This window comes from Chiroxiphia lanceolata, chromosome 4, assembly GCF_009829145.1.
Source record: "Chiroxiphia lanceolata isolate bChiLan1 chromosome 4, bChiLan1.pri, whole genome shotgun sequence".
Classification (NCBI taxonomy): Eukaryota; Metazoa; Chordata; class Aves; order Passeriformes; family Pipridae; genus Chiroxiphia; species Chiroxiphia lanceolata.
This window is the reverse complement of record NC_045640.1, coordinates 48672629-48690679: the sequence shown is the minus strand read 5'-3', so window position 1 is coordinate 48690679 and position 18051 is coordinate 48672629. Positions and strand designations below refer to the sequence as shown.

The 18051-nt window shown below is 38.5% G+C and overlaps 1 protein-coding gene across 2 annotated transcripts in view; it reads left to right on the top strand.

The window, feature by feature from the left end:
* The first annotated feature begins 700 nt into the window (after positions 1-700).
* The window catches only part of EGF (epidermal growth factor), a 58733-nt gene continuing 41382 nt past the window's right edge, over positions 701-18051 (top strand). For both annotated transcript variants that reach the window (XM_032686325.1, XM_032686326.1), the window contains exons 1-4: positions 701-1329; positions 10377-10508; positions 13513-13712; positions 14678-14859. In XM_032686325.1, coding sequence (XP_032542216.1) covers positions 1203-1329; positions 10377-10508; positions 13513-13712; positions 14678-14859 — 641 coding nt within the window. In that variant the 5' untranslated portion in view covers positions 701-1202. The remainder of the gene's footprint in view (positions 1330-10376; positions 10509-13512; positions 13713-14677; positions 14860-18051) is intronic.

Sequence of the window (18051 nt, the reverse complement as noted above, 5' to 3'; positions counted from 1 at the left end):
TTTTCAATACTGAAGAATTATGAGCTTAATGCACTGGTAATTTGTCTAGTTTTTATACCTCAGTGGAACAGGTGTAAAAGAGCATTGCATCCCAACAGTAGAGTTGTCATACAAATGACTGCAACATCCGTGAGACATGCAGGGTCAGAACACGTTGCCCTGGTCTCTGACAGCAGGTATTTCCCTGGAAATACACAAAGGCCAAACTGAGACCTGAGAGAGATGGTTTCAACTTTGGAATTACAAACACATACCCTAGATTTGAACTTGACCTTAAGCTGATTTGAGTTTCCAGTTGAAATATATCAGAGAAACCAGAGGGGTTCTTCCCCCCCACCTCCTCCTTTTTGCATGAAATATTTTGATGACAAAATTTGTTTCTGGTGGTATAACACATGATGATATTAAAATGAATGCAGCTAATCATGATTGAACAGGAATCATATAAACCTACTCAAAATCCCTGAGGAAAAAAACTTAGCTGAAAGCCAAAGGTACTTCTCAAGCAGGAGGGGCTGCTTTTCTAAAGAGACTGTATTTATAACGGGTGGCTGGATATCTGCATGCTGGCTCAGTTCCCTGTAGTAAGGAACTGACCACATTACTATTTGCAAACACAGGGTTCACTCAAGTGGTACTAAAAAGAGAAGAGGTGGGGCAAGCAGAGCTTTAAAAAGAAAAGAGGAGTCCGTCCAAGTTTGAATGTAAAAAGCAACTGTGTTTCCGAGAAGGACAGTACCTGGAGATCTCGCTGCCTGTACTCCACTGAGAGATGTGGTGAAGAGTTTTCCAATTTTTAGGACTTAAACAGCAGCTTTGCTTGTTGCAAGGAAATTTGCAATGATCCTTGCGAGCATTGCTTTTAAGCTGTGTTAAATTTGTGGCAGGAGGGTCAGGCATTTCATACTTGGCTTCCAAAAGAGAAAAAAAAAAGAAACGAAAGAGAGAGAGAAAAAAAGCCCTGATGTGTGCAGGGAAGAAATCTCCCAGGAATTTATTCAAGGTTGTAGTCAGACGCAGTAAGGTCTAAAGTGACAAGAAAAGCAAGGCAAAGATAAAACTTGGAATTGTGATAAGATGTCTGAGTGTAAAGTGGGAGATTGCAGAAACCTTTTAGGATTGCACATGTTCATCTTGTCCTGGATATGACTGAATACAAGCTAGTTTTTCTCTAGTGACAGCTCAAAGAAACCCTCAAGATTATGTTTCCCTTCCTTGTTGCTTTTTTGCCGGTGGTTTTTAAAATTGGTTTTGTCAGCCTCTCAGCTCTGCAGCACTGGAACTGTCCTAATGGATACAGATTAAAGCCTGAAAACTCTGTTTGTATAGGTAAGTTGCTGAACATTCTCAGATAAAGAAAACTGCATTTGTATTCTCTCAATTTAGCTTTATAATTTTCAAGGAGTTTTTTTACAGATTGCTTGTGTGTTGTACTGGCAGAACTGATAAATCAGCTTCTCAATATCTGTTGCTTCTCAAAATGAACAGAGCTCATTTTTTTTCCCCCAGAAATCAGCACTTGTCTGTCAGTTTAAGTATTAGGAAGCAGGATACATTTTCATATGATCATTAAGAAATCTGAACTGTTCTCTAGTGCACAAAACTTGCTATAGCTTTCAGTGTCTCTGTAGTTTCAGTACATGTGCATGCATGTATTCATGCTTCTATATATGTAAAATTTGTGTACAGATGTGGTTTTTTATTTCTATATGCGTATAGAAAGAGTATTTTATTGATTATGCATTAGTATACACTTAGATGTGGGTTAGATAACTTCAAAAACTATTCTTCCTATGCTGATTGGTGCATGTAGATGTGTTCATATTAGTACATCTCATACAATACATGAATTGCAGATGTGCTTGATACTGTAGTACTGAAGTCTGGGTGAAATGTATGACACTGATATTACTATAATCACCTCCAGCGATTTGGAGCACGTAAAATGCAGGTTCCTATTCTTTACAAAGTTCAAGACAAAAAAATGACAGAACCCTTCTCCCTCCCCTGCTACCCTGAGGTCCAATTTTTTTTAAGAAATCCAGAGCCAATGAAGTTGTGGGTTTTGCAGTAAGGAGATAAGGAAATGCTCTGTAAGGATTCAAGCAAACAGACATAATACTTGGATTTAATGCTTTTGCCTTAGATTCCTTGGGCTTCTCTTGGCTCTTGGGCTCTGACTCAGTTCTTGTCGTGATTCTAGTGATGTAATAACAGGTGCCTCCTCTGTGCATTCTGCCAAGAAATACCATCTTGTAAGCAGAAAATAGAAGTATGCATGTTAAATGATGTCATATTGAGAGAGGAGGAGCTAGGAATTTTTTGTGTACAAATTATAAACCTGACTGAAGGTTTATCTCAGAGCCAAACGCACCTAGGGTGCTTCCACACTGATGCTTCAATTTAAATAAGAAGCATACTTCTGAAATTGATCTCCATATTACCACCTCTTACTATGCTTGTTTCACATTGAAAAGCACTCAAAATACACAAACTGGATTCCCTTTAGGCAAACTTAAACCAGGGGGTGTTCCTGTAAAAGAGCATCTACCCTCTCTGCTGTTAATGGCTGTTCAGTCTGTGGGACCAGACTAGACCTGGTTGTCTGAAACCTCAGTCTGAAATATATGCAGTGTATACAACATATCCTTAGCAGCTGTTGCACTTTACACAGCCTCTCCTACAGATGATACTATTCATTAATAGGTACAAGGTACCTATTAACACAAGATACTAATTACCACAAGGTAATTAGGATGTTCATTAGTTATGACTTCTATATTACGGAATTGCCCAATTAAGAGCTCACATATAACGGGAGAATCCTGCTGAGATGAAGGGTATTGATTGGCTATTGTTTAGAGCCAAAAAAGGGCTCTAAATATTAGCATGCAAAGTGCTGCAAAGACATATTTTTTTATTTCATGAACATATTTCGCATATTGATGCACATTGCTATTTCATTAATCAAGACATAACCTGCCCTGCATGTCTTTTCTGTTGAAAATTAGCTGCTGTATGAATGGAGGACTCTAGGTAAAGCACCAAAACAGTAGCTCAGCAAACTCTCAAAAAAATGGTAATAGAAGAAATCTTCTGCATAAAAGCTAACATTACTATGACATACTCTGAGCAATTCCATGACATAGAATAAGTGAAAAATGAGATTTGTTAGGGTAATTTTTCAATTACAGACCACTGCATTACAGGGGATTAAGCAAAGGTGAAATTCTGACATGAACTGTAAGACTGAAGGATGCTTTGGTGTAAGGGGTTTCCCTGGCTCTTTCCTCTGTGTACTGGATACACAACTGGTGTTCTGACCAGAAGACTGGACGTATGACATTCTGGTTCAATAACTATGTGAGACAGAGGGTGCAGTGAAAGCAAGTGGGAGGAAGCTGGAGGCAGGCTTTGAAGGTAATACTGGGGATAAAAGTGGTGAGTGGGAGATGTGACTCATACCACTGACTTCTGAACAATGACAGCAAGCTGATGGTGGCTTGGCCACCGTTCTGGGTGAGCTGTAATAGATACACCAATTGTAAAATATTCTTAATCATCTGTGACTGGTGGCAACCTGCCAGCCATAAGTACTACCCTGAATTGAGGAGGTGTCTGCTCTCTGTTACCGGTGATTTACCAGAAAGTGTGTAGGCTTTTCTAGATTTGTTTTCCACACTGCCACTACAGACAAAGGTCTGGGCTGTGCTCTTCTTACACTGCTAAATAGCTCACTTCTTAATTAGTTCCTTTTATTTCTCTGGATATTCAAAGATCAAAGACCTGCTCATCCTGTGGAAGTATAATGAAATCTAACCCTAAATGTCACACAATTTTATGCAGTTATTTTAAGAGAGATTATTTGAATCCTGACTTTGTATGTCAAGAGAGGAGAGACTTTTCAGAGGGGCTGTGTCCTACAACAGCAAGGTTTACAGGAGAGAAAGTATGAGGCAAGAGATCACAAGGTCAGAACAACACTAGTCTGGTGAATGAATGCATGAATTTACTGACAAGTTATGGTAGAATTGGAAGCATTTCTACATTTTTTGACATTGCCACTTTGAATTAATAATTTATTTTAAGCTGATATCAGGACTGGGGACTCAGTCACCTTTAAATAACTCGCCTCATTAGACCCCAGTAAAAACATAGAATCTTCTACCGCTGAAGAAAAATGGTCTGACCTACAAAGGAGCCTACAAAGAAAAAACCATATGCATAGTTGATCCCAGGAGAGCTTTGATTTCCAGCATATTTGACAATGTAAGCGTACATGGTACACCAGGGGATGGGCCTGTACCTGTTGGAATCTGTTGCCTGTGTCCTCCTGAAATACCACTTTAACAACAGTATTTTTTATTCTGTCACATTGTATAGACTCTTTCTTTACTCAAAACCAAAAAAGTTTTCCACATGGCACTGTTTATCTGAAGAAGACCCTAGAACAGCCCGTTGCATTATCAATTTTAGAGCAGACACTAACGCCTTTTAGTCTTGGGCTACCCTAGGTAAGTATATTGTCTTCTGGATACTGCAACACTGGAGGTGTACTTTGGTTTCAGGGCTGACATTAAATACTCACTATGTAAGTTTTAAAAGTGAAGAAAGATAGTTATTTTTAAAAAACCCAACAGTATTGTAAAAAAGTCTTGGAAGAAGGCAAACCAAAACCCACAGTACTGAAGTTTTGCCTAATCATAGGTTCTTAAACTCTGCACATCTCTACCAGATCCTGACATTAACTGCTCAGTCCTTGTCACTTCTTCAGGACTAACATGCTGCACATTCCAACAGAGCTAGAGCCTGCAATTGAAGGTGACAACTGCAGCTATCTAGGTCAGCTCTTTTGGTCAGATACTTCTTTCTGTGTCTCAAGTTTTCCTCTTTTCTTTCTTACTGTTCACCTCTCTCCTGCCGTGGAGCACTGGAGATGAGTAATATTAAGTTATTACTCTTTGTTTTACATCTTTAAATTTACCCTAATTAGCTAAATCCTGGCTTCACTTTGCTCCATACAGCCTTCTGACGATATGCTGTTAAAACTTCTTGGCTGTATTCTGAGAAATATGAAATGCCAAAACCTTATTAGTTCACAGCTCTCCTTTCTTTGCAAGCATCTCATAAGGAGCAGTAAGAGCCGATGAAATGGGGAACTACTTTTTCTCCCCTTGTTGTGTCAGGGATAAACCTGATAAGTTGCCACCGTTTCCCTCTGTGTCTCAGAAGAGCTGCAGTCAAGGCATATTTGTTTCCTTGTTTTCAGTAGTTGTCTTCCAGCTAGCTCACGTCACATAGTGCTGCCTTGGGGAAGATGCTGGTATTTTTACCAAATAGTATTCAGAAATTCTTGAGCATGGGTCTGAACCCAGAGACCAATTCATGAGAGGATTCACATTGAATTATCTGGAAATTGGATCCAGCTGAATGCGGAAAAATACTGTCTTCAGCTGTGAAAACTCAGATCAAAATAGGAAAGAGGCAAATATATTACAAGAAAGGACAGAAATGGCATCACACATCACATGATGTTTAATACTGAAAAGGGCTAAGGGGCAGACTCCAGGGCCAGTAACTAATACTACAAGACTCATTGTTTTCTTCAGTGGAAAATAGCAGTTATTCTCTTTAAAAACAAACTGATTACTTTCTAGTATCTAATTTGAAATCTGATTTTAAAGGGAGCTGGATGACAGCGTTTGATGGATGCCTCATGAACTTGGTCTTTGAAAGGCAAGCCAATAATAGTCTGTTGAAAGTTGCATGATCCGGGAAGTAGAGATCCATACTGTAGTTACTAATTTACACATGGAATTTATTTTGAAGATAAAACTTTTTTTTTTTTTTCATTCTAGTGAGCAAACACTTGAGATTGGAGTCCAGAAGTAAAAAAAAAAAGATATTGTAGTTCCTGGAGATCTTTTTTGCCCTTTCTCTTTGAGATATCTATGAGTGGTTTCTAAATTCTGTTTAAATTCTAAATTTGATTCTATTTTATACTTGATAAATAATGAGCTTACTCTTGCTGTCATATCTGTGATATGATCATCTCTGTGGCTCTGGGCTGAAAGAGTCCAGGAGTTGATAACCACCTTATTGTATTCATATTGTATTTTTTACCATAGTATGGGAGCACTTCACTACCTCTCTCCTCTCAAAAATTGTGTGATAAGGTTGTATTTTAAGACTCATTTAAAAGCGGAGAGAAAAGATACTGAGCTACGCATCATCTATTTTATTGTGGTCTGCTGATAGCTGGAATATCTTTTTCCATTTCTAGCTATTTTCTGTTCTTTGAGCTGTATGCTTTAAACAAAATACATAAAAGGGATGGGCTACTTTTTTTGTCACCCAGATAAAATTTCATTTTCAACTTTGTTGAAAAGATTATGGTGGTGCTAGATATAGTGGATTGAATTAATCTCCAGTACAATTTGACAGGAACTAAATTTGTGTGAGGTTATTTGAGTGAATGTATCTGCACATATATATGTATATAATGTAAGTGTTTGGGGCCATAATGAAATGCAAGTTCTAGCTCACTGTGGTTTCTCTGTATCCCTGACAGGCATACTAATGGTTCAACCTTCTGCAACCAGAGCCTTTCTCAGGACTCTCAATAAAGTAGTACATTTGTATGCAAAGTCATTGAGAGCTGCCAACATCGTGATGACATGATTCATCGTTTTTGCTGATTCTCAAGGCATTTTTTGCATAAAGAAGCCTTTGAGAACTAAGCAGAACCTCATTCTTTCTTTCAGGGCTGGCTGTCAGGGCACTGCAGACAGCTTTTGTGTTCACTAAGCCGATTTCTTTCACAGGGTAAAGTTCCCACTGGGGGATGTGGTTGCCAGGACACGTAAAACAACTACAGCAGGATGCAACTCCATGCTTTCCTTTGGCACTAAAAGTGCAGATGAAAGTACTGCTAGTTACACCTGATGGATGGTTTTGTGATTGAGTTCTCTTAAATCTTAAGAAACAGCTTTGTTCTGTTTCTTTTTTCCGTTTATTTTGGGGTTGGTGTTTTTGGTTGATTGGGTTGGGTTTTGTTTGTTTGTTTGTACTTTAAGCAAAGAAGAGAGTGTGTTAAGCATAGGATCCCCTTCTGTTGTAGATTCCATAAAAACCAAACATTCACAGTGCTGCTGTGTATTTCACAATAGCACTGTGTCTCTTGTGTCTCTTGGTTCCTCCTGTTTACCACTGGAAGTGGCATTCTCTGGTGGCTGACCTGCCACTGTGTCCCTGGCCTTTTATTGGGCAGTTATTATTCCTCCATGATAGCTGTTCTTCAGCTAGAGGGATGGCTTTTCAGTATGTGTGGGATTTGCTTGATTATGTGAGTTTTGGTGATGATGAAAATGGACAGGTCAATAACCCTGAAATCTTCTCTTCAAGTACAGTTACTGGGGAGATAGTGTAAATTCTTGTAGCCTGATCAATGAGTAGGCTCTTTCCTGTTTTGTACACTCATATAAAGCTGGAAAATCCATCCTGTAAATAAAAGGTCGTTGTCCTCTTACCTTGGTATGTAGCTCAGTAACCTGTGCTTGGTTAAAGCATGTCTTCCCAGTCTGATCCTGACTTTAGAGTATTCTGTGATGTTTTTCATGCCTTCAGGGTTTTTCTGGATAGCTAGTTCCCTTAGCGAATTCCCTTCCTGTTAAAATTTGAATTTAATGTCTGAATTTGAATTTCCTGGCTTCAGTTCTGAGCCATCAGTCATTGTTTAATGGTTCCTGATTAGAGTATCTTTTAGAAAATATGCTACTTTTTCTTTGTAAACGTATTTACAAAGAGCATTCTGAGCTCTTTAAGTGTCTCACAGAAAAGCACTTTTCCATACATTCAAATCTGGCTTTTTATCCTTGTTGTATACACCTTCTAATTTTCTGAGTTCCTTTAACAACCTATATCTGAGAAATACAAAAAGCATACCAATATAATCTGACCACTGCCATTTACAGAAGTAGTTTTTTTTCCCCACGTCAGTATTTTTTCCTGTGTTTATAGGTGTTTTGATTTGAATTTTCATGCCCACTAACATGGTAAGAGGTCAGCTTTCTATGCAGTATGAACACAAATCCTTCTCAGAGAAAGCAGTTCCATATACAATCTGTAGGTCAGGCCTATCTTTTTTTATTCTTATTTAATGTGCTCTTTTTTGTGTTTGATTAATAGCTTGGCAGTGTTTCACATAGCTTAATCAAACAACTTCTCTCTTTAGCAATCTTACATCTTCACAGTTGCCTTTGTCACCCGTACTTGTGATTTCCACAGAGGAATAACATCAAGTTCATTTAAAAGCTACTACTGTCATAAAAGTATTTTGACTAACACAAACTACATTATAGCCTTTATCAACACAGTCTTGCACCTGCTGTGGCACTGGTGACTAGATCAGGTTAACTCTATGGCTTAATCAGTCAGGTACGTGAGTTGAAAACCAGTGCTCAGCAAGAGAGACACAACCAGTCTTTGTGTCTAGCACCTACAGCAGCTGGACAATGATCTGAGCTCACCAAAGTCCCCCCATATGGGCTATCAGAGAGGCCTTTAGTTTTAATGCCATCCAGACAATGTTTGCTAGGAATATCTAGTTTTAAAATGGTGACCTGGAGCTTGTGGTTTCTGTAGCCCATTAACACTTCTAAGCCAGTCAAACCTTTTTAGAGAGGATTTGGAGGAGTTACTCCTTTAATGCTGTGGAGAATGGAATGTACAATCCTAATACATGAGGGAAAATATTCTCCTGAAAGCTGATTGTTTGAAGAAAATTGTGGGTTAGAATTAGAGTACTTCGTGGAATTACATTGCTGAAAATATTTCTGCTTTACCTTCGTAATCCGTTAAACAGAAATCGGTTGCATGTGCTCTGACTACATTTCATGCATTGCCAAATTAGTTCCTCTGCTATTTGGAACATAAAGTTGTGGGAAAACTCTAAAAACAATATGAAACTTTCCCTAGTCTGTACAGACACATTAGGTGACTGTAAAGCATTTACATTATTTTTTAACAACTTTGATACTTGACAGAGAAGAAACCCCAAAACACTTCAGATACATGTAGTTTCTTAAAGCAGTTAAAGGATACAGGACCCAGAACCATGGTATATCAGAGATCTAGTTGGTTAGCTCTCCCTAAGCTACTGAGAAAGTTTCTTTTAAAGTTTGGTGAGTTGATTAAATTGCTGTTCCTTGTAGTTAAGGTGCCATTTCTGCCCTTCTTTAAACTAAGAGAATTCTCACATGACACTCACAGTCCTAGTTTTGGTTATAAATCAATGTCCTTTAGTGACTTAATCAAATGTGTCTCGTTAAAACAAAATTTGTTGATTCTTTTATTCCTGCATATGCAAAGTCAGCTGATAAAACCCAGAACAAAAGCCACTGACATCTAATAGTACTTGGGCAAGGAAGCAGCTGCTCCTTATAGCAGCCCTCACAACAGTTGAAGAAAGTATATAAGAAATATGCCAGCATATGGTACTGCCAGACGTCAAGTACCTTGGAAAGCTGCATCTGTTTTTTCAGTAGGCACTAAAATTTATCTCAGTTTTGTGGGACAATTTTCCGTGGTATTGCCAAAGGGATTAATTTCTTTTCCCCTTACTGTAAACAATGCTCCTCAGTAGTAATATTTTTTTTGAAAAATAAATTCCTTAATTTAGGACTTAATTAACAGTTACTGCCTCAACGCTGATAAAACACCATAAATACATCAAATATCTTTTAATTTCTGAAGGCTCTAGCTTAATCTGCCAGTTGAAAGTCCAGTTTCTAATTAGTTGCTTCTTGCCTTGGTTTGGGCTTGTTGCTGTCAGAATATAGTGGGAGTTTTAGTGTTTTGTATGTGTGTTTGAGATTTGACTCAAACCAAAATGAGCTCAACATTGAACTCAGTGCTGTGGCAGTCTGCTGCTTTGCTGTTTTGCAAAGTCTGTTAATTTGTTGGCAAAATTATTATTGTTGATAAAGGGATAAAGATTGACGGAAGCAGCTGCGAGCGGCATTTGCATAGCAAATACTAACACAAATCAAGACAAGTCTGTTCCCTGTGTTTGGGCAATTAGAGACCAGAGTGCCCAAACACAAGGGAGAAGGGTAATTTCCCTAGACGTCAAAGAAAGCTCAAAAAAACCCCAACGCTCTCCAGAATCAGTGTGAGCATGACAATGGACAAAACAATAATTCAGAAACCAATGCATGAAGGAATACAGCCATCCTCATCTTGCTTTTTTAATGACGGGATATTAAATTTTGTGACCAATTTATTATTAGATAACTATGTCAAAGGTACTCTTTCTCCTTGCTCATGCTGCTCTTCCAAGCTGAATTTTCCTGATCTTTTTCAAATGCCTGTTTCAGATATTGATGAGTGCCTTGAAGGTGGTTTGGGAACCTGTGGCCAAACCTGTATCAATATTCCAGGATCCTACGTCTGCTCTTGTTTGCCTGGCTACTCTTTGGATATTGACAAACGGTCTTGCTATGTGAATGGTAAGGTCACTTTCTTTTTTGATGACTGAAAAAGAGCTTTAGAGATTTAGTTAGCTTTATTTTTCAAAGTGAACCATGCCTGCTGGTCCCTGCTGGACAGCGACTGGGGTGCTCTGGTTCACTGATAAAAAACCCTGTCTCTTCTACTCTGTGGGTAAGTGGCAAGGCCAAAAGTGGGTGCCACAGAAGAGTGATGGTGAAGAATGAAAAGTATGGTGGTGAAAAGATGAATGAAAATATGAAAATATGGAAACAAATAAAACTAAACAATTAATTCCTGTTTAGCCTTCTCTGCGTGCTCAGAACTGTAAACTCCCTTATCCCATTTTAACTACTTCCAAGAAGACATGACAGTACAAAAGATTTTGCTACCTTAGCCTCTTTCAGTCTAGTGGTGTTGATGTCTTTCCAGTGTGTCTAGGTTTTAGGGACAGTGCTGTGAAACTGTAAGCAGGAAGCCCTTATTTTTGGTTTCATCCATCAGCAGTGTCTTAAAAAACATGAGTGCTACTGTAAGTTATTTCTCTCCCTTGCTCTGTCCTTAGCTATTTAAAAATAAATTGATTTTTAAATGTGGAAGATGCATTTAAATTTAACAGGTTTTAGCTCTTCTAAGAGAAAAATATTCACAGTTGTGGCCTTTGAATAACTTTCATTTTGCCCTCAACTAATGCTACCCTAGGAAAAAAATCAAGTTGGATTTTACTGATTGATTTAACCCTATATTTGCATCTAGAGTATGAGGTGGGAGTGCTCTGGAGTACACCTCTCACCTCTCCACTTTGATTTCCCAAATGCCTGGCTTTGATTCATGTCTGGGATATGCCACAGCTCCTTCCTGATGCAAAATCTCAGGTTTTCTTTTTTTTACTAATATTTACCTGAGACTCTTGCTAATGCAGAGATGGGATGTGATAAGGCATTTTTCTGACCCAAGAAGTAGGAGATAGACTTGAGTGCCTATGCACGTAGCCTTTGGGACCATGAACATAACCAAAAATATTCCATATAGCTCCCAAACTGCCACCAACACAATTACTTCAGTTACCCCTAGAATTTCATAATTATCAGCTACATGTGACTCATAAAACCCAAACTGGATTTTTTATAGTCCTACCTAAACATCTCTGGTCCCTTAAATAGAACATTCCTATTTTTAAAAATCAGATCTTTTGTGAACTCTTCACTTCTGAACTGAAGTGAAAACAAACATACTACTTAACTGCACCATTTGTGCACAGGTATCTTTCAAAGAACAATCCTATCTTCATATTGGAGGACTTTAACTTTTTAGCACGTTATTACTAATATTTATAGCAACAGTAGAAAGTGACTGATGGAAATACTGTGATGGATAAGGAGCCTTTATGCTAGGTATAAACCCTTCTGGGGGATGCACCAAGTGAAATACCGTTGTGTTTTAAAGATAGGAAGCTCTTTGGTGCAGATATTGTTTACCTGATCATTAAACCGCAAATCTGCAATAAAAAAATTTTGTTTCAGTTCCTGTTCCACTGACAGCCCTCATTCATAGTCACCTGATAGGAAATTCAGAGAATGTAAAGGACAAAACCAAAGTGTATAAATGCTCTTGATCAACTAATTGGCAAAAATGCAGGCACTGCAGCTGCCAAATTCCTTAGATAAATCAATCTCACTACACTTTACTATTCATTTACCATTTATGTGAAGCAAATCTTCATAATTCAAATATGGTCACATGGGGTTGCTCAGTGTAAATAACAGCAGAAAAAAGGGAGTCATTAAAATCCTAGAAGTAGCTGCTATAATTGGGTGATAGCTTTAAACTTGAGATGCAAACCACTCTGTTAGTATAGAAACAATGTGCTGATCATCTTCACTGGGTTCCCCTCTGGGAACAAAAGAAAATTACATCTTGGGTGCTTGTCAGAACTTTGTTCACTTGCAGAAATCAAAATTGGTCTCAGTCCTCTACTTTGAAAGGAGTTGAGTCAAACAACTTTGCAACTATGATGAAGGCAGAGCATCTGTCTAATATTTGTAAAGTGCTACTTGTTGAGTTTAAAGCATTGGGTTTCATGCTAACAGTAAAGATATTTAGTTAAAAAAGATATGAACCTGGTCAATAAAACCAATTTAATTTTCAAAAATTTATGTGCAAGAAAACTGGTGATAGGGAACTCTTGGTGATATGGTACTCTATGGTGATACCCTAAAAATAACAAAGGATTTGACAAAACTTGGAGTGGTGTAATCAGCAGCCCCAATCATTATGTCACACTAATTGTATTTCTATACATATCACCTGGTTTAAGGATGCGTCAAGGGTATTGGGACCATCCTAGTTGCTCATAATTTTCAACCTTAGTTGCTTTTCTAGAATTTGGGGCATAGTTGGAGCACTTTTTATTTTAATGTATTTTAAGTTACCCTTCACTCAGTATGAATACAGTTTTTGTCTGGAAGGAGTTGATGCTGTTGAGTTTTAAGTACAAGTCTTTTGTTTTCTTTCAACCCTCTGTATGCATAAGAAACATCTACAATGTTTAGCTTCTTCCTTTGCCCTGTATTAGAATCTTTAATTTTCCTTTTTAAATAGTTAAAGTGAGACTCCAGGCCACCTCTATGCGATAAATTCTTGCTATAGCACAACAATTTGAAGTGGTCTTCTACCTGGAGACACATCCATGACAAAACTCTTCCAGCCTCAGCTGGAAAGCATGTTCTGACCTCTGACTAGGCTGTAGGATTTGGGATTAGTGGTAACAACCATTGCAGTCTCAGTTTCCTAACTCAGATTTTTGACCTAATTTTCAATATTACATATGAAAGGATCATTACATTTATATCTTATTGCTTCTCTGTGATACACCTATCTCTGTAATGGAAAAATATTGTTAAAATATGAGATAGGTAGATCCTGAAGTTTCTCTTTGACTAGTATATTACTGATGAGAACTTAATGCAGCAAAAATGCAATTCTTATCAATTAATTGGTCTCTTTTTGTTTTCTCCACACCAGACCCTGCACCATTCCTGCTTTTTAGCCATGGAAATGCCATCTTTAGAATTGACACTGAAGGGACCAATCATGAAAGATTGGTTGCTGATACTGGTCCATCAACACTTATGGATTTTCATTATGTAGAAGAGAAAGTGTATTGGGTAGACTCTGAAAGGAGACTACTTCAAAGAATTCACCTGAATGGCACAAAACAAGAGGTAGAGTACTCAGTTCTCTGGAATTCTTCAAGTGTGTAAAACCCTCTGTGGAAACCACCTGCTCCTTAGGTACAATTCTACCTTTACTGTTCATTGATTAGCATTTTATTTTTGCTGTTGTAATACTTCTGATCCTGAATCTAGGCTGTTTTACTGGCATTCACATTTAGTACATTCAGTATTTTCCGTGGATCAAGTGAAGGAGAGTTAAAAATGAAGGAAAGACAATTCAGACAAACTAAGGCTTTGTAGACATTAATGTTTATATGAGTTTTAAATTAATCTCTGGCATTATGGAACTTTGTCCTCCAGATTATTGTAACAAAATCTGACACAAATGCTATGAGAAGAATGTGCTTCAATTCCTACTCATTTTTTTCTCAAACCTTTCATTGGTTTCTATGGTTGCATAAATGCTTCTTTTGGCACTTCATCCTTTGTTCAGAAAAAACTATGCAGTTCACTGCATCTGATTAAGAAGGGCAGACAGGCTGTTGTGGCTGAACTTTAATGGTGTAAGGGCCTTCTTTTGTTTGAGAGAGATTGCCTGTGTTCGTGTACTCATGCGGAGTCTTCACTGATGTATTTTCACCGACTTTTAAGGATCAGAGACCAGCAACAGTGTGTTAGGAAGTCTTCCATATGTAATAGTACAAGTCTGGGTGCTTCATAGTGTGTGAAATGCAAAAAGTTGTAACGAAAAGATTACTTCAGTGTATTTCTTGAACAGAACAGTTTCTCCTTTTGCAGGGTGTCTCTCTGTTCAGGGGGGGTATGTGTAAGTACCAAGACCAAATGAAAGTGATGAAAGAATAAGAAATAGCTACAGATCTGAAAGAAAATGAAGCAAGCAAAGGAATGAAATAGAAAGTTTCAGTCTGGCATTTTATTCCCTATAATGAAAGCCAAGTTTGGAGTAGTCATCAGGATACCTCTTGTCAACTCTTTTTTTTTTTTGTTTGCAGAGACTATGCTACATAGACAAAGGCATTTCAGGATTTGCTATTGACTGGATAAATCAAGACATCCTCTGGGCCAATAGACAGAAAGGAACCATAGAAGTGACAGACATGAATGGGAAGAAACGTCGAGTTCTTCTAAGAGATGTTGGTCATCCCACAAGGATTATCATTGATGCTGAACAAAGGTAATTTTAAATGGATTAGTAATTTCGTTGAAATGGACTCCAAATATGCAAGGTACTATGATTGCAGTTTCATGGAATCACAGAAATGGATTGTAAGGGGACAAAAGGATCATCTAGTTCAATCCCTCTGCCATGGGCAGGGAAACCCTTCACTAGACCAGGTCACTCAAAGTCCCATACAATCTGGTTTTGGAACACTTCCAGGGATGAGCATCCACAACTTCTCTGGACAATGTGTTCCAGTGTCTCACCACCCTCTCAATAAAGAATTTCTTCCTAATATTCAATCTAAACCCACCCTTTTTCAGTTTAAAGCCATTCTTCCTTGTCTTGTCACAACATGTCCTTGCAAAAAGTCCCTCTCCATCTTTCCTGTAAGCCCCCTTTAGCTACTGGAAGGATGCTATAAGGTTTCCCTTGAGCCTTCTCTTTTCTGGGCTGAGCAACCCGATATCTCTTAGCCTTTCTTCATAAGAGACCTCTGATCATCCCTCTGATCATCTCTGTGGCCCTCCTCTGGGATCAGTCCAATAAGTCTATGCTCTTCTTAGGTGGGGTCTCAAAAGAGCAGAGAGGGAGAATCATGTCCCTTGACCTCCTGGTCACACTTCTTTTCCTGCAACCGAGGACATGGTTGGCTTTCAGGGCTGTAAGTGTACATTGCTGAGTCTCGTCGAGCTTCTTATTCACCAACATCCGAAGTCCTTCTCCTCAGGGCTGCTCTCTACCCACTCTCTGCCCAGACTGTATTTGTGCTTGGGATTGCCCTGACTCAGGTGTAAGACCTTGCACTTGGCCTTGTTGAACTGCATCAGGTTCACACAAGCCCACCTCTCAAGACTGTCAAGGTCCCTCTGGATGGTATCCCTTCCCTACAGTGCATTGACTGCACCACACAGCTTGGTGTTTGTTGTTGGCAAGTTATCTGAGGGTGCACTCAATCCCACTGTCCATTACACTGACAAAGAGGGTCCCAATACCAATCCCTGAGAAATGCCACTTGCCACTGGTCTCCTCTTGGAGACTGAGCTATTGACTACAGCTCTCTGAGTGTAACCATTCAGCCAATTCCTTATCAACTGAGTGTTCCATCTGTTAAATCCACGTCTCTCCAGTTTAGAGAGAAGGATGTCTTGCTGGATAGTGTCAAAAGCTTTGCACAAATCCAGGTAGATGACATAGAACACTCTTCCTCCTCCTCTGTCCCTTGGAGTAGGAAGTTATCATCAACACATTCCAGGAACCTCCTTGATTGCTTATGCCCTGCTGTGTTGTCCCTCCAACAGATATCAGGGTGCCTGAAGTCCCCCGTGAAGACCGGGGCTTGTGGATGTGAGGCTGCTCCTATTTGCCTATAGAGGACCACATCCACTCAGTCTTCCCAGTCAGGTAGCTTGTAGCTATAATGTAACCTGACCCTCTATGCCTTTTAATCCTGACCCATAAACTCTGCATTGGCTCCTCATCCATCCCCAATTTGAGCTCCATGCACTCCAGCTGGTTGCTGACACAGAGTCAGTCTCCCCTGTCTGTCCTTCCTAAAGATCCTGTATCCTTACATTCCAACACTCCAGTCATAGGAGCCATCCTACCATATCTCCATGATGCCAATATCACAGCCCTTCAGGCATATGCCCATGGTGATAGCATTGCTAATATTCTTCAGACTCTTGCCATTTGAGTGGGATTTAAGGCCTGGACATCAGCCTGTGTACTTTTTTTTCCTGATTTACTTTTCAATGTAGCGTTTATCTATCTTGGAAATATTCACAGTCCTCACACCCACTCTCAAACGCCATTGAAACACATGTTACAAATGGCATTATAGGGATGTATTTGCTGAATGTATGTAAAAGTTTGGGGAGACTCAAGTGTGGATATTCACCTAGGTGTGATTCACTGTGCATCAAAGTTGTACTCATGTGCTAACAGGGAGACCACTAAGACATTAATAAACTGTAAAGAAAGTAGAGTCCAAGAAATCTAACATCATTTTTATGGCCTATGGCAACTTGCTTGTATGAAAACTATTGAGGGCTCTATTTTTATTGTGACGTGAAAGAGAATCCCCAGTATGTTTACATGCACAGGCCTAAACATGGACTAAATCTGACATTAGCAATGTCTTTCTCCAAACATGTGCAACTCTCAAGTAATGGAGGTCAATGTGATACACTAATAACAGAGTTTTTCTTAGAATATGTGTCTGGCTATTACCAGTGATAGGATTTTTGTTTTAGGAGCAATAATATAATTATTGCTATAGATTGTTTTACATTTTTAATGGTGTTTAGAAATGCCAAAAAATAAGGATTAAGTCTAAAGATGACAAATACAATAAAGGTTGGGAATTACTCAAGCTGTTTTCTAATCTTAATTTTTCTTCTGTCTTTCTATTTATTCTTAACATATCCTATTCCTACACTGATTTGCAAAAGCTGTGCACAGAGACTGTAGCTTCCTTTGTTTCTTAGTTTTCTTATCTGTAAAAAGTGAATCCTTACATTTGTCCAAACTTTCAGAGTAGTGATATTTCTTAAATAACAGGTGCTAGAGAAATGCAAGTAAAAAACTGTTTAAAAATGGCAGAATAAAATTGGACTGACCTTCTGGAAACATGTTTTCACTTATACATTAATACCTGTCACTACTATAGACTTTGTAACAGTGAGGAAAAGCTGTGAGGCAGAGGCTGATTCTTTCTACTGGTTTAATACAGTCCTTTGCCAGATCTAGTATATTTGGGGCCCTTAAAAAAATTATAAACGTAAACACAGTAAAGGTGGTTTTATGCTACATTGTTTTGTGCATATAAATCCAGCAATTTTATGATGATAGGTCAAAACAATGATGTTTCTCAGAATTTTTGTCCACAAGAAACCCAAGGAAAGAATCTAAACCCAAACATTAAAAAATAAAATACACATGAATTAGGGATAAGTTGCTATTTTGGAAGAACTGCTGTTACCCTTAATCACATCAGTAAATCTGAGTTCTGATCTACGAAAATCTTGACATACAATTAGCTGCAGTGCATAACTGGTTTGAGTACTGGAGCTGTATTTTGACTGTGTTATAATTTAATAACAGCATAGACTGGCTGCTATTAGCAGCAGAAAGATAGAAATGAGAACAATAGAAATTGTTTTTAAGTTAAGTACTTAAGTGGTGTGTTCAACTAGAAATTCCAGA